This window comes from Chenopodium album, chromosome 18 (assembly GCF_948465745.1).
Source record: "Chenopodium album chromosome 18, dcCheAlbu1.1, whole genome shotgun sequence".
NCBI classification, from domain to species: domain Eukaryota; kingdom Viridiplantae; phylum Streptophyta; class Magnoliopsida; order Caryophyllales; family Amaranthaceae; genus Chenopodium; species Chenopodium album.
The window spans coordinates 33427495-33445102 of record NC_137851.1 but is presented as its reverse complement, the minus strand read 5'-3'; the positions used below and the strand labels follow the sequence as shown (position 1 = coordinate 33445102).

Sequence of the window (17608 nt, the reverse complement as noted above, 5' to 3'; positions counted from 1 at the left end):
TTTGAATAACTTCAAAATGTTGATTAGAAAAAAAGATATGGACATTTCAAAACCCTTTCAAATGCTCTTTTTTCACACAAAGACATTCTTTCTTATTTCTTTCATAGCTCTGTTAACTCGTGCTTGCCTCTTTCCTTGTCCTTACGTGCTCAATCACTGTATAGACTTCATAGGTTCCAATAAGTGCTGAGATGCATCAAAAACACAAACAAAACCCATGGAGCATGAGATACACAAAAATGCATAAAAATAGAGTAAAATAGTGAACTAAGATATCGATTTATCACATTATCAAGGCCCACAAATAACAAGCTATCAAAAGGATGTCAATAGGTATGGCTAATCGCGGAGTCACTCAAGACACCTACTTAAATATTCTTAATTTTATTCCTTTAGGCCTTAGTAGTATTTTGGGGGAGGATGTTAGGGGTGTGGCCTCCCCACGCTTAGTACCTTCATAGTTGTGTTTTTCTTTCTCGTTTTTTTTTTGCTGTTTGTAGTTTGTTTAATTTTTCTTTCTCTTGGCTTGGCCTCATTTGAATTAAAAAAATGTCAATACGTATGGCTATGCCACATTTAATTGTGTTTGTTTTGTTTGAATTTGACCCACCTTAACATTTTTTTTAATTTAAAAAAAAACCGTACAAATATCCTGGAGACCGTTATTCTCCCTAATTAGTGCTCTTCCCTCTTCCTAGTTCCTACCAGTAATTACTCCTAATAAATTACAATTTTTAAAAAAATTACTGTAAAGGAGTAATTGTCACGCTTCCTCCGCTTTTCACCAAGAAAATATCACCTCTCTCTTCTCTCTCCCAATTCCCAACTATCAGGCTATCAGCGCTTCCTCAGTATAACGGTCAGGTTCTTCGATTGTGTACTCCTAAAAGTGCCGGAAATTCGAAAGATCGTCGCGTTTTATCACTCTAAATCATCGAATTTTTCTCTCTTTCTTCTATTTTTTGCTCTCTTGTTGAGCCGATTTATCTTTGATCATCATCATCGCCGTCAATTGTGAATTGATTAATTTTGGGGAGGAAAACAAAAATTAGGGTTTTTTTTGATGCTTCGATTTAGAGTTGGAGGAGGTTGATAATGGTGGTAGCAGCACCGAAAACGCCGAATCTGAAGACGACCCCGAATCTACGGTCGCAGTCGACACCTAAGAGACCTCCATTGTTGCCGTCGGAGAGAGATAACAGCAGCAACAATGTCGCCATTGCAGCTCATCATCGGCGTCCGAAATCTCGGGAGGTCAATTCTCGTTATTTGTCGACTTCTTCTTCCTCCTCAACATCTGGTTCTTCCTCTTCAACTATCTCCAATTCTTCCTACTTTTCCCCCTCTTCCCGCCGATGTCCTTCCCCAGTTCCCTCCAGGACAGGGACGGCCGTAGCATCGACACCGGCGATGAATTCGAATTCGGCAGTTAAGCGTTCGCAGTCAGTAGAGCGGCGCCAACCAACTACGCCGAGATTGAGAGGGGAGAGAATTTCTGGTGAGATGTCTAATACTGCGAAATTGCTGATGTCTTCTTCGAAAGGCCTTTCAGCTTCATTTCAAGGGGGGTCGTTTGCAGGCAAGAAAACTACGAAATATTCGTATTCTCCGGTTGCGAGTTTGAGAGCGGTTACTCCGGAGAGGAAGACGATTCCGTCCAGGATGACGCCGAGAGCGGGAGGAGAAAATGCTAGGCTAATTGAGCAGAATCAGCCGTGGCCAGGTAGGTCGCGGCCGCCGGTTAGCTCGTTGAGTCGGAGTGTTGATTTGGGGGGTTGTGAAGGTAAGAAATTAAGCAATGGATCTACTACCAAAGTGGTTAGGGCCCTGCAAGAGTCGTTGATGGGTGATTGTAAGTTGAATAGAAGTATGAGTAAAGATGATGTTGTTAAGGGGACTAGGGATGATAATGCTAGTTGCCTTAATGAGGGTTCGGAATCGATTGTTTCTGATAGGGAGAGTGTGTCATCTGAGTGCAATTCAGCTACAGGATCACATGATAGTGGTAATGCCAGTGTTGGTCGTGGCAAAGGTAGCGGTCGGAGTATCGTGGTTTCTCCGAAAGTTTGGCAAGAGGCTAATGGTTTCCTGTCCAAACATGTCTCAGAGTCGGGTTCTCCAGTGGCTAGAAGTAGTTTGTTGAAAGGGGCAGTTCTGCCTAAACTCGTCCCACCTAAGAGGTTGATGTCGGATAGTTCAGGTGCGTCGCCTAGAGGACCTGTCAGTAGTAGAGGAATTTCATCTCCTATTCGTGGGTCTCTGAGGCCATCCTCACCAAATCACCTAGGGTCGTCCTTGCGGCCTGCATCACCGAGTATGCTGGGGACATCTTTGAGGTCTGCATCTCCGAGTAAACAGGGGGCATCATTGAGGCCGGCATCACCAAGTAAACCTGGGGCATCTTTGAGATCTGCATCCCCAAGTAAACCTGGAACATCTTCGAGACCTGCATCTCCAAGTATGTCGGGGAAATCTTTGAGACCTGAAATACCAAGTAAATCAGGGACTTCTTTGAGACCTGCATCACCAAGTAGACCAGCAACAGCTTTGAGGCCTGCATCACCAAGTAAGCCAAGGACATCTTTGAGGCCTGCATCACCAATTAAACCTGGCGCAATTTTGAGGCCTCCATCTCCAAGTAAATCAGGAATGTCTATGAGACCTGCATCACCAAATAAGCTGGGAATATCCTTGGCATTTGAGAAGGCTTCGCCCTCAGTAGGGATGGGTCGAATGGCTAGTCCATCTAGGGTACGAAATGCCGAGGCCAGTAATGTGACCAGCATGCCATCAGTTCTTTGTTTTGGGGCTGATGTTAGGAGGGTGAGGGTGGGCGATAGCCGTCTTGGTGATGCACATTTGCTTCGTATCTTGCATAATAGGCACTTGCAGTGGCGGTTTGTCAATGCAAGAACTGAGGCTTCCTTGTCTTTTCAAAAGTTCAACGCAGAGGTATGCTATTGAGGTTGCAATTGTTTGTTATTTACTCACATGATTTTACCTTCAATGTTTCAATTGTAGTTGTTGTGGCTTGTTTTTTATACTTATGCAAACAGTGTTGATTATGGTAAATCCACCCGGTATGTCATCTGCAATCCTCATAAGGGGCCAGCCATAGTTTGAGACAATATCTTTGTTCTTTGCTCCCTATGTGTTTAAGGCAGAATTTGGTGTCATGGTGCATTGGAGTGCTTCAAAATTTATATATGCTACCTGGCTGAACTAAGTTCAATGAAGCTATAATGTAGAAAATCAAGTGTGCACCCATATTACTTGGCTGAACTAAGTTAAAAAACTGTGTTATAATTCCCTGTTTCCTAAAACACTTTACAATGTTCTATTTTCAAGGAAAGAGTATAGATCCATACCTACCCTACCTTATCCATGGAATAAATTAAGGGCATTATTGGTATTTTTGTTATTAAAACTTGTAAATTATAGAAGGGTTACAATTTTAAGGAAAACGAGGACATGTTGTAGGTTTGATTAGCTTGTCACAATCATATGTAATCAATGTCAAGAATGTCTTTATATACGAGGGAAAGAGTGGTGGGTTGGTGATGGGCTTTTAGGACAGACAAATGGTTTTGTTGGACTTGTTAGATGAGATACTAAGTTCGTGTTTGACAGAGATGGACTTACATTGGGTTGGGTTATAATTTCAAAATAGTTATAAAATTTAATTCAAATCCACTTTTGAACTTAACTTTCCATTGTTTGGTTACTGGTTAGAGAATGTGAGAGAGGAAGGGGGAAAGTAGGGAGATGGAGGGGATGATATATAGGAGAGGAGAGAAGGAGAAAGGTAAAAGGAGTGGGAAATGTGGAATTCCTTACTCAAACAAGAAAATTTTCACCCGTAGGATGCTTTAAGCTTGAAAAACATATTCTTAGACAGTCAAACGTAGTAATTTGATTTTTTTTGGTTGGATTATGGTTATAATGCGAAGTCCGAATGGATTTATAAAGCTGAGAAACTTGTTGGGAATTTAAATACCACTTTTGGAAATAACTGCACCTAATTTTTATTTTTTAAAAGAAAAGCTACCTAAATAACCAATACTACACTTGAAAACCAAAAAAGTTTAGGTAGCACTATCCACTTAAGATTTCTGTCAAACAATTTTGTTCATGCGTCCCACTTGATAGATTGGATGACGTGTATGATACTTTTGCTATAACAAAGGGAACAAAGTAATTCATCGACTCTTTATCTCTACTACTTATGCTGAATACATGACATTTGATCATATAAATATTTTACAATATTAAGTCAATAACATGCTGCACTTTTACTGATATGGGTGAATGCAACATGTAAACACTTGCACGTGTTGAATACTTTTAATTTACTCTTTTAGCTGATTGAACATAGCTGCTATATACATACAAAGTTACTTGTTGCTTAATTACGTATTTTCTTGTATGCATGGGACAATTCAAAGTCCCAAGCTTCCTGTTTGCGTGATTATGACTTCAATGATTTTTGATTTATTAGTTAATCTGCTGTTAGATACTTATGAGCATCAAAATTCTGTGAAACTCTAGCTAATTCACTTACTAGGTGGGTGTATTTATAAGGCTACTGGTTTATGAACTAATCCAGGTTAGAGTAGGATTAGTATTATTCTGCCAGAAATAATCTCATACAAGATTGAGGAAACAGGCTTCCTTGATCTCCAAGGAAATCTCATGCCACTTTCAGAATGAAAAGGAAATGAGTTCCTACTAACTATGGAAAGCTAATGAATACTTCCTAAAAACTAACTGAGAAACTAGTGAATGAAATCTCACAACCAGGAACCAGAATTAAGCAAGTTAATTTTCCGATTTAGCTAATGTGCCGGAATTGGACTAAGCTAAAGAACTAGGTTCAATTTGCAAGTTGCACCATGTAAAATCCATACTTAGATGGTAATGGCAAAACCATTGGCTTTTTACTATGCTATTCGGCCAGCCAAGTCACACAAGTGAGGAATTCTTGCTCAGATGCAAACAAGTTGGACCCCAAATATGCGTGGAACTGCGTCGAGGCTTTTGGGTTATGCTCAGATCCTTGTTTTAATTTATTTACTGGTGCAGCACTTATTTGTGACGTAAGGAAAGGGATTTTTGCCTGCTGCTCTGAGGTGTGCAGGTATCAACATTGTTATCACCAGTAATCACATACGTGAGTTGCTCCTGGGATCTAGGTGATGCCCATGCTTTGGATTTTATTATTTTCCTGCTGTGGCATATAAAATATCCAAGATGGGATAATGGAAATAATGTCGTATCCAAGTAGGGATCGGAGTATCCAATCCTCCGATTCAAAAAATAGCCGATACGGGGATACGGTCAAAAGAGTGTCTTCACTATTTTGACCGTATCCCCGTATCGGCTATTTTTTGAATAAAGTGTCGGGAAATTTTTCAGAAACTTGGTAAAAAAAGAGAAAAAAACTATAATAATATCATTTGTACCCAAATAAAACAGGGTAAATAGTAAGAGAGCAAGTAGTAGTTAACAAATATGTAGTATAGTATATTTTTTACCTTAAGTACACAAAAAATAAATGGAAAACAGCTGTCATTACTCTCACCCAAGTCATGAAAAAGTAAACTCAGTAAACCGTAAAAGGTTCTCCAGTATTTTAGACTTTTTACTCTTTAGTCATGTGAAAAGAGTTAAAAAAATATTCAGAGTCAAATAGCTGTCCTCCATTTACTTTTTATTCATCCCCTCCCCTTAACTTTCTTATGCATTAATGGCTTCCACAGCTCACGACACTCAAAATCAATGGATCCCGACACTCGCTCCGGGACACTTCTCCCGTATGTGAGTCGACGCCTCAACCCAGGCGTGTCGCGCGTCACACGTCGTGTCGAGTCGACACGTGATACTCTGGGTTGAGGGGAGTGTTGGGGTAACACAGCTAGTAAGTGGTGCATGCTGCCAGTGACCATTCTTATAGTCCTACAACATACCTTGTTCCTGTGATTCCTGTCAATATTATTGGCTTTTGACAGGAGATGTACGGGTCCTAGACAGCAGCAACTATCAATTTCTCATTCATACTTATTATAGACTTTTGGTCCCACCAACTGGGGCCTGTTACATTGTAATTGAAACCTATGCTGTGAATACCCCCTTCTTGGTCATGAATAGTTGGGTATAAGAAGCCCTTATTTATTTAAATGTTATTATGTGGTTCTACTTTCTAACTTCTTCACATATGCACCAGAGGAGTCTTTTCAATGCATGGAAAACAACCTCTGAATTGCTCGAAGCAGTCTCTTGTAAAAGGAAAGAGCTACAATGGCTGAAGCAGAATTTGAAGCTTGTGTCTATTTTGAAGGGGCAAGTAAGACTACAGCCTCCATCATGTATCTATTTATTTATTTTTTTGAATTGCAACGTTTGGAATTTTGCACTATAAACACACACAACACACTCCTTCAATTGTCTTTTGAATTTCAAGGTTGGAAAAACTATAGCATGTTGGATCTTGTTAGATTTGTTTTGAAATATACTTTCATAAAATCTATTTTTTATAATTTTACTAAAATACAACTTTAGATATTTATATATAAAATGTGCATTGACAAGCATGCCTTCTCCAACGTTGCAATTAAAACAAAAGAAAACCGGTTGTTTTTATATATTATTAAATTATTGTTATTGTTAATGATACAGTAAAACATAGTTTTGATTATATGTAGGTGTCTTCCTTTTTTTTTTTGTTTTTTTTAATAAAAAAATTTTAAGTTCTGCAATTTTTAAAATTTGTAAGGCTTATGATTTGTATTATTTTCTGAAGACTGAAGCTAGTTAGTTATTTCGCTGATCATAAAAATTTAATAATAAGATAGAAGGGCATTAGGTTACTACATTTCATATCAAGTTTTCTAAATGCTACGTACTTAACTTTTTTTGTAAAAAAATTATTGTATTAGTTGGACCTGTATGTAATTGTCTCTTCTTTTGTTGTGCATCTGGGAAGCCTTGAATCTCTAGAAGCTAGAATTGTTAACACTATTTGTTTTAGCTTGGTCATTCAAGGAACTGTCCGTCTTACAGGGGGACAGGGCTCCTGGCGTTTAATTATTGTATTGATCCTTATTATGTGCTCCTAAAATGAGTGCAGATGTTATACTTAGAAGATTGGGCTCTTATGGTCAAGGATCATTGTAGTTCATTGTCTGGAGCCATCGAGTCATTAGAGGCTAGCACAGTTTGCCTTCCACTTGTTGGTGGAGCTAAGGTAAGTGACTTGGTTTTTTAATTGGGTGATTAAAATCTTTAGAGTCTAGTGTGACTGCAACTCTTGGCATTGTTTATTCAGGGTGATATTCAAGATTTGAAGGACGCGATATGCTCCGCTGCAGATGTGATGCATGCTATGGCTTCTTCAATATGTTCGCTGTTGGAGAAGGTAACGTCAAAGCTACCTTTCCATGCTATGTTCAACTGTACATAAATTATCGTACGAGGCATCACTGCATATTAGATTACTACAGTATAGGGCCTACTTCGTATATATTAAATGTAGTGGGTACGTCGAGGTGTAAAAATTGATATCAGGCAAACAGCTTGTGGAATAGTTTTTGCAACCTAGTTGCAATTGGAAACAATTTGATAATTATGGATGAAAAAGGGAAAGTAATGAGAGTGGAAGAGAACTTAAAGGATTAAATATATCGAAAAAATTACCCAAATTAAATACAGACTAAGAGCACAAGTACTTTATGGAGTAAAAAATCTTGGTGAGCAGTGAAGGAAGTATCTATATCTAGAATTAGGCAATATGTAACGTATCACCTGATCCAAACCTAAAATCACGTGACCACATTTGATCCAATCCTTAAATTTTAAAATACTAATCGATTGAAAATAACAAAATAGGATCTAACTCAAATATGACACTAACTACCCCAAAGCCAAAAGGGGAAAAAGTTGATTGAAGGAGTGGAAGAGGCAGTTATGGACTAAATAGTGAGTGGTGATCTCCGCAGTTTATATTTGGATGTGTTTGTGATAAGTAAACAGTTCAAATTCATTTCCGTGGGCAATGTGGCCTAATATCTGTCATGGTAAGCCCAAAACCCTTTATAGGGCGTTTGGTTCGTCCGTAGGTATTAGGTACAGGGTTAGGTATCAAACCCATGGGTTTGGATTGAGTCATACCTAAAAACCCATATCTTAATTCATGTGTTTGGTTGCATAAAACTTAAAAGTAAATTTCATTAGTTTGACTGACAAAATTATATATATATATATATAAAAAAAAATGTTTTTTCTCTCCTTTCTCCTTCACAAATTCAAAATTGCACACTACTACCTCTAATTTTTATTAGTTGACAGGTTTTGACTTTAGCACTATTCACACACTTCTCTTTGACCATATTTTGTGATTTGTATGTGAAGAAAAATATAGTCAAGCGAGATCTTGTTAGATTCGTCATAATGCATATTTTCCAAATATTAACTTTTTATAATTTTTGCTTATCGCTAATTAAAGATATAAATGATTGAATACGTGCATCGGCAAACGTGACTAAAGAAACGTGTCAACTAAAAAGAAACGGAGGAAGTATATTGCAGCACACATTGTTTCAAAAACAAATTTAAAAAATTTCCTCATATCTTAAGTCAACAAAATTGCTCCAAATCATACTCTGTATTACTCATCATCAAAAGCATTGGAAAGAAGGAATATTTTTTTTTTTTTTTTGACAAAGTCCAAAGAAAAAATCTTTCTTGCTACGACAAATGTTAGTCTGTAGCAGTGGTTGACTATGGGTTGACTTGGGGCGTGTTCGGCAAAAGTAGCTTTGTAGGTAGTTGTTAGCTGTAGTAATAGCTAATAGCTGTACACTTAGCTATTAGCTGTCAACTAGCTGTTAGCTGTGAATGTTTTAATTTTTAATAGTAGTGTTCGGTAAACTAGCTGTTGAGTTTCTAAATGTTTTTAAATAATAAAAAATTATTATTTCATTATTGCATAAATTATAATTATATTATTAGTCAAATTTTTATAACAAAATTTAAGGTGTGGTTTATAAAATAAAGTACATAATTTCTTGATTATTATCAAATACATTTGAAAGGAGAGTGTACAATATATCAAAATAATAAATAAAAATAAATGAGTGTATACAAACCTTTAAGTTAGAATATTTATTTGCTTAATAAGCTAAAAGTTACTCTAATGAAAAAGTACGCAAATCGTTTTATTACAAAAGATAATATTTGACGGTTAGACATAAGATAATTATCAAAACAAATTTCAACGTTAAAATTTTGATAAGTATTAATACAATATTTCAAATTTGAAGGATAAAAAAAAAAAGAATTGGATTTTATTTCCTAAAATTTTGGATAAAAATTCTACACCTAATTTAAAAAAACAAAAATAAACCAAAAAATAAAAAAAATAATCCCACAGCTATTCAAACGTTAAAACTTTTGACTTTTGGCAAAAGCTACTTGAAACACTAAAAGCTACTTTCACCACTATCTTGCCGAACATGCCTAATTTTTATTAAGTAGCGTTTTGACCAAGTCAAAAAGCTAAAAGCTACCAAAATGCTAGTGCCCAACATGCCCTTGAAGGTTGCTAATTTTCATGAAGGCAATGGTGGAGTAGGATTGATAGCCTACGGAATTACAAATACAATGTTCCATTTATTATTTATTTTTTACATTAAATTTTTTAGGTTGATGATTCCAAACTTGGGGGTTTCTTCCAAACCCACCCCCCCCCCCCCCCCCCCCCCCCCCTCGTTGGAGATTTAGAGAGTGGGGTTCCCCAGTCATGAAAATTGCAAAAAATGTGAACCTGGTTTGGGTTTGAGTGATTCTAAACCTATACCAAACCCATATCTTTTATTGAACCAAACACCCCATTAGAGTGTGGCTAAGATTTAATACCATGATGACCAATGTTTTACTGGGAGAAAAAGCCATTACCCATGGGCATATGGGTTGCAAATTTAGACTTGTTTTCCAAATTTAACAATCTGTGTTTGGGACATTGGGGCATTCTTTTTGCTGTGTAAATGGGGGAGGGGGAGGAAGGGGGTGGGGGGGATAAACTTTATGTAGAAATGGAAAGGGAACAAGTTGGCACCAATCACTCTGCATTTGGTCATTGTACTGGACCGTGGTTTGTGTCATTCTGAGTAAGGTTGCTGCATGGTTGCTCAAGCACACCTCATAATCCTATTGATGATCTACCTTAGCTTAGTATTAACAGGAGTGAGGCGCAAGGTGCAGCCCCACGTCTTTTGTAGTCGAGGCGTACCTAAATTGCCTAAAATCTTGAAATCATTTAAAGACCAAAATTTGTACTTTAAACTGCATAATAGTTATCCTTTTTTCAAAAAATAAAATAAAATAAAAAAAGACAGAAAGAAGAGGTTAAACAGAGAAGGAAAAAAATGAAGCAAAAAGAAAAGAAAAAAGAAGGAAAAGAAAAGGTAAAAGAATCGCATAGAAGAAGAAGAATAGACGAAAAAAGGAAAAAAGAGAAGATAGAAGACCAGCAGTTTCATGGTGGCAAACGTTGACTAGCAACCGTTGGTTATGGTAGAAAAGTGGTAGTTCTCACTCTTCTTCGAAACTAGGGTTATCAATTTACAATTGAGTTGGGGATTAGGGTTTTTCACCCTCCTCTTGTCTAATTATACAATTGTTAGGGGTTTTAAGTACACTTTTTTTTTAAAAAAAAAAATATATATATTTGAAAAGTGAGCAGCAACTTGAGCCTTAAACCATAAAGCGACAAAGACGCAACGCCTTGGGCCTGAGAAGATGTCTTGAGGCACACCAAGGCACGTGTTTTTGTAGGTGCTTGTGCCTGAATTGGTTAAAGCCCACTGGAAGGTGCGCTTTTTAAAACTAAGACCCATAGATATAGACCTTTTATCTTCACTATTCCATTCGTCACCATTAGTCAATTATATATTAGCATTGTCATCACCCATCCTTGTTTTTTTGGTAAGCAATTTTTTATTTTACTTTTTTATTTTGGTTGGTTCTTCAACTCTACATTTTTGTTCTACTTTAGTAAAAGCATAATTCCTTCCTCTCATGTTGCTTGTTTTGCAGTTTTGTTTTGTTCATCTAATTTTGGATTGTATTGAATCCAATGTTCATTTAATTATGTGTGAAATCTAATAGGAAGTATATTACCCTTAGACTTGAATTTAAAATTTAGAGTTCTATCTAGAATAGCATATGTTTGAATTCAATACTTGGAAATTCCCTCACATTGTTATCTCCGAAGAATAGATTTAAGAGTATTAAACTAAATCTAAACAATCTGAACTATTGAATACGGAATACCCAACTATACTTCCTGTTGTAGAGAATCAAATTAAAAATTCTAGTTTGGATGGTTCTTTGCTTGTGAGCCCCATACTAATGCCTTAATATGATGAACACAATATCACATAATAGAATTGTTTTATACTTTTCCTTAATATGCAACACTTTCCTTAAAAGGAAATGTCACAATAGTTGCAACACAGTTCAAAATGAAATTTTTTTCTTAGAAGGTTACCATACTATCCCTAATTAATTAACATATGCAATATACCCCACTAATTACCCCCCGCCCCCCACTATTAACTTTGACCACACACTCTCCTTTTGCTTCAAACTCCCCCCTCCCTCCACACACCTTGTCCACCATAGTCACCACCAACCAAGATTACTGCTATATCCTAAATCGCCACCATCACCACCACCACTATTCATGCCGCCACCACTCACTATTCATGCCCCCACTCTCACCACCTTCTTTGAACCATCCACGCTCACCACATAATTCGAAACTACCACCCGCCCTCACCACCTTCCCCAAAACTACCTTCTACCCTCACCACCTTCCCTTGAAACACCACCCACCTACCCTACTTTCACCGAAACCACCACCCTCACCACCTCCATCACCACTAAATATTTCAAAAATTGAATCCTTCGTGGCCAAAATTGACCATGGGTTCCAGTTCTAAAACTTTTGTGGTTAAATTTGACTACCATAGTTCTCAATTTGAGGGAAAAAAAGGAGGAGAAGGGGGTTGGTGTCGTGTGGGCGTGTGGCGGTGTAGTACTTAGGCCGAGTTCCAGATCTTAAACGTTTATGGTTAAATTTGACCACCATGGTTCTTGATTTGTGGGGAAAAATAAGGAAAAGAAGAAGGGGGTTGTTGTCACACTGTCACGTGGCGGTGTTGCACTTGGGCTATGTTTAGTTCACCTTATTTTTGCTTTTTTGATCTGAACTTCTTTTTTCTCATTTGAACTTATTTCTTCTAGTTTGATCTGATTTGAGTGTCTAATTTGACTAAAACAGTGACCTTATATATATGCTAATCTATAAGGAAAAAAATATATCCAATGGGGTCTTAATAGATTTTTATTAATGTGTACTTTATCATTGTGTAATTTTTATAATTTTTTTTTAATTACGGAATTAAAGACATTTTGTGATAAAATGTCGCACATTATTCTTTAAAGTATTTTTAATTTTTTTTTTCCCCTATAATATGTGAACATACAACCTCCGTTTCTTATTTTGTGCAACATTTGCCATTTTGGAGTGTTACAAGTTATGTGCAACAAAAACAAGTTTCCTTTTACAGTAAATATTTTAAAGTAAAAGTACCAACAGACCCATAATTCACTTCGATTAACACATCAAACTATATGTTATTAACTTCATAAATTTAACTTAATCATCCCTCCATAAAACCCTAACCCACATTTCCCCGTCCTCCCTCACACCACATCCACCACCCACACCACCACATTTTCTCTCTCCTCCCTCTAAGCCACCCTCACCACCACTTGTCTCTCTCTTCTCACAACCACCACACCACCTTATTTTCTGTCCCCATCCTCATAACAACCACCATGACCGCCACCACTCGTCTCGTCACGATCGAAGTTGCCGCCCCTCTTAATCGCCAAGATCAAAGTCGCCGTTGCTCCTCCTTGTCAAATTACCTGCCTTCCTCGAAATTGAGTTTTAGAGGGTGGTTTTGATAGTTTCCGGTGGTTCATGGTTGCGTTAGTTTCTGGTGGTTTTGGGTGGTGGCTCTTGAGTTTCGTCATTTTCTGGTGGGTGGACGGGTGGTGGTGGGTGGGTTAAGGCGGGTGGTGTGTGGGTTTCTGGTGGTTAGGGTGGATGTGTGGAGGGTGGGGTGTTGGTGGTGATAGGGTGATTGTTGATGTTAGTATTTGGTGGGATGGTGGTAATTAGCTTTCTTAATTATCTGTCTATTATCCTTTAAAAGTTGTCTTGGAAAATGTGCAAGGCATTTTGTTGAACAAACTAAGAAACGAAGGTAGTATTTTTTATTTTATTTTTTTTCCTGATATGATTTGAAATAAGTAATAAGTTCTGAAAAAAAATGAAAAATTAAAGTAATAAGTTCCTTTTGATTTAGTTTGTCGATGATGTTTTGAGTATATTATGCGGCCTTTTTACAATAGGTCTTATGTCGGCGGCGGTTGCGGTATGGTTTTGTACAAGGATAAGGATGAGGGGTTGGGAAATAATTAGATTGATTAGATGTTGCCCTTTCATTTTCTCTCTCCTCTTTCTTAATACGTGTACAAAAGTGTGTTGCACAGTTACTTGGTGACTTCGCCTTCTCCCTGCTCCATCTCCCCCCCCCCCCTCCCTCCCCCACAATCCCTGCTTCTTGGTAGTTACCACTTGTCATGGTTGGTCAATGAATCTTAAGTTGGGACTCTGCCTATTACGGCTTCCAATTGCTGCTGCTTCTACTTCTTGTATCTTCTTTCTCTCCTTCATTCGTCAATCTTGTCTTCCAAGTTCAAATTGATCTTGAACTCCCTATATAGTAAAATGCTTGTACAGAAATCCGCAGCCCCTAAAGTCTTTGGCATTTGGTTAAAGTAGCCCCTGACTAAACCTACTTCTATTTTTGCATTCTGTTCTTAATATGACCTTTTACCTTTTGTGACTTGGGCGTGCGTTGTTACTTTAGAATCATGGCATCTATATATTTTGTCTAGGTTTTGTTAAACTCCCCTTGTCCCATTATTAATTGTTTACCATGGTTGTCCAGTGTGTGGCTTGTATGGTTTTAGGTGTGTTTAATTTTTCCTTTTGTGCAATTTTAACCATTTGCAACTGTGGTTGTATGATATATGTTACTACCTCCGTTACTTTTTTGTTGCAACAAAGGGTTTTTTTTTGTGAGATATAAAAAGTTCCTTTGTTCAGTTTGTTGTAACTAAAAAGTAATGGAGGAGGTATAAAATATTGTGAAATTCATATAAAGGTATTGAACATATATGGCTGATCACCACTTGCCATTTCACCGATTATTTCAAGGATATCAATATGACCGCACAGAGATAAAATCAATTTGAAATGATGTACACCATAGAAGCACAGTAGTCATTCAACATTGTTGTTGCTGACTGTTTCTTTGAATACTAGTTGTTAAAGTATTGCACAACCCTTTAGTGTGTCAGGATTGTGCTATGCTAATTTTCTGTATTGTTCATGCCATTGCTTTAGTAGTCATGTCTTGTATGAATATATTTCAGTTTAGGTATTATTTTGTTTTCTAAAGTCTTGAAGAAATTCTGTTGCCTGTCTAAGATAACATTTTGACCTTGTATTGTTGTGACTGACAGGTTGAGGATGTAAATTCATTGGTGGCAGAAGTTGCTAGCATTACTGTAAAGGAACAATCCTTCCTTAATGAGTGCAAAGACATATTATCAATGTTGGCAGCCATGCAGGTAAATATATGGTTCAAGCGCTTGCTATCTGTTGTAGAAGCTGTAATAGAAATGGTGAATTGTTGCCTGTTATTCAGTGTTTTGTCACTGCCCTTTTTGGGTGGTAGTATTTGAAGCTAATCAAGCATCCCTACCATCTAATATGGAGATGTCTGATCTAGAACCCTTTTCATCAATGCAATATACGTGGGTTGTCAATGATAGACGGAGTTACCTTAAAATAAGATACCTTTCTAGGTTTTTGTGTTGTTATAAATAGTCAAACAGTGAAGTAGCTATCTTAGAGGGAGTCCCTACCAAATCAAAGAAGAGTTCATATATGAAATTGACCTACATTCTTCGATTACTCAGCCGTTTTCATCTTGCCGGCCTCCTTTAGGGTAGGGCTATGCAACTTTTGTGATAAGTGGACTTTAGCTGCTGATTTTAGACACAGGGTTATACCAGCATAGCTCATCGTGTTAGTATTTTCAGTAGAACACCAAGTGATATAAGACATAAGAATATATTAAGAGCTCTACTGAGAATTCTTGGCTCTTAATATATTCTTATGTCTTATATCACTTGGTGTTCTACTGAGAATACTTAACATGATGAACTATGCTGGTACAATATTCTGTATTTTTTGTTCTATACAGGTAGCATTAATAGCTTTTTTCCGTTTCAATTTTCCTTGTCAGTCATTTTTTTGCTTATTGTAGGGGCTTCACTGAATGATAACTTATGTTTAAAAGAATATATGATTATATTGTAACTGCTGGTTTGGATGGAAAACAGGTTAAAGATTGCAGCCTCAGAGGGCACATGTTGCAACTGAAATGTGCGCCATCTATCATGGCTGTCGAAGTGTAAATGTTGCACGTCATATGGAGTTATTGATTCTAACATAACACTTTTAACTACCTACCTGATTCACTTCATTCTTACGTCAAACCGCCTGTTGAAAGGTGTGCCCAAGTTTTTGATCAGATGGAAGTTTGTCAAGAGTTCTCTGATCAGATCGAGGACATCTATATCAGCTGTGCAATTTGAATGCCAGTGTGCTGTTGCAATTTAACTTAGGATGTCTTTCTCTATACAGGTTTTGTCTTACACTAGAAGGAAAATGTGCAAAATGTACATATTGTAATGATAGTTATATGTGCAGTTACAGTGGCTGTTGGCCTATTATAAAAAGTTCTGGTGCAGTTTGGTATGGTTATATAAAGCTTCTGAAATTGGCAAGTCTAATTTATTTTGATGTTGGTTTGGAGTTAAAATTTAAGCCGAATTTCACGAAGGCCAACCCAATGTAGGAATTTCTAATTTGAATTCTCAAACTCTCTGTAGTAAGTTAAGGGGGCTTAAGGGCTGATTGATAATTTGTACTAGGAAAAACACTGGAATAATCTCAATTTTTGCCAGTCTTCCTTCAGCAAACCCATCTATCACTAATTGTTAATCTCAGTAATTTTAGATGAGTGGTGTAGGCGTCCTATGAGTCAACCTACCTTAGCACGTGTGAATGTGAATAATTGTTCACTTTGAACATGCAACTTTGAATGCTAAATCACGAATAAATCGTTAGTAATCTTCAATATACGTAGTAATTTAAATTAATAAGAAATTAAGGCCCGAGTTAGAAAAATTGATACATCAAAATTATACTGTCGCGTTTTAACCAAAAGGTAGAATTTTTGAATCTTGGCTTAAAACGTCGGATTACTTGAAGAGGGAGAGAATAGGGGCTTAGAGGTCTTGGATTATCTCTGTAATAAATAATGGTTGCTAAAATTTTCCCCGAACTCATAAAATAGGTAAGTATTTATAGATTTAACATGGCAAAAAAAATAAAAAAGAAAAAAAATAGAAAAACGTGATGTGAAAAGTGCGTCGTGGCATGCCTAGGAGTGGCATAGCTCGCTGCAAATTGATTTTTATGGTTTTTTTAATTTTATCATAACTTTAATGATAAATCGCTGAAAAATACCTAGATGTCATCTTCAAATCCAAACTTGAACCAGACCAAATAAGGCGGTGAATGTTATTTTATCGTTGTACTTAATTTTGGGGAGATACATTTAGGTTGTCTACAACTAGTAACTTGCTGAATAGGTTGATTTTACTTTGATTTTCTTCGATAACCCTATCCAATAGCTACCATTATTGCCAATTCTGTAGTTGTAAACTTGTAATACCTCAATGCTTTCAGCTTCACAGGTGTCAATTATGCATAAATAATACAGACGAGACTCAATGACAAACCATTAAAACCCACGGAAATTAATTTTTAGAATTTCAGCTGCAGACTGGTCTATTTTTTAGTTTGGTATAATTGCTAGCAAAGCTTATATTACTAAGGCCAGACTGCTAAGATGAGCCCCAATCTGACGAAACAGTGCACTAAAACCAGCACCATGTTACCACAACCAATAAAGAAAATCAAAGCAAGCTTTTCACAATAATATAAACTTGAATCCGTAAAGGGAATATAATCCCGTTGATGTATACAAGAAGCTGCTCAAACAAAGTAATCTATGACAGAATCTATGAACTACTATATACAATCTATGACCCCGATATTACGGATTCGTTTGCTGTAGCGACAATGTAATCTAGGAGGTTTATGTTCCTGTCCATCCAGTGTGACAAAAATGCAGTCCATTTGAGATAGCAAGCAGATAACAGCACAATGCAATCTAACAGGCATGCCATTCATTACTCAGATAAGTCAGATATATTACGTGGATCTCTAGGGTATCCAGTCAATGCAATGTGACTAATCTTTTATTTCATATTTTAAAATAAGTCACTAGCAGACATAGAGATTTACATGTCAAGAAAGTTATCAGGGTAATAT

At 36.9% G+C, this 17608-nt stretch overlaps 1 protein-coding gene across 1 annotated transcript; it reads left to right on the top strand.

The window, feature by feature from the left end:
* The first annotated feature begins 771 nt into the window (after nucleotides 1-771).
* LOC145590790 (QWRF motif-containing protein 2-like) lies at nucleotides 772-16009 on the top strand. Its single transcript, XM_081647190.1, has 6 exons — nucleotides 772-2952; nucleotides 6224-6343; nucleotides 7127-7243; nucleotides 7325-7414; nucleotides 14662-14769; nucleotides 15547-16009. Exons 1-6 carry the CDS (start codon nucleotides 1096-1098, stop codon nucleotides 15619-15621), a joined length of 2367 nt encoding a protein of 788 aa, XP_081503316.1. The 5' UTR covers nucleotides 772-1095; the 3' UTR covers nucleotides 15622-16009.
* Nucleotides 16010-17608: the final 1599 nt, after the last annotated feature.

Coding starts and splice junctions, on each gene's coding strand:
- LOC145590790 (XM_081647190.1), top strand. CDS start 1,096: ATGGTGGTAGCAGCACCGAAAACGCCGAATCTGAAGACGACCCCGAAT. Junction 2,953..6,223: donor TTCAAAAGTTCAACGCAGAG/GTATGCTATTGA, acceptor CATATGCACCAG/AGGAGTCTTTTCAATGCATG. Junction 14,770..15,546: donor CAATGTTGGCAGCCATGCAG/GTAAATATATGG, acceptor GATGGAAAACAG/GTTAAAGATTGCAGCCTCAG.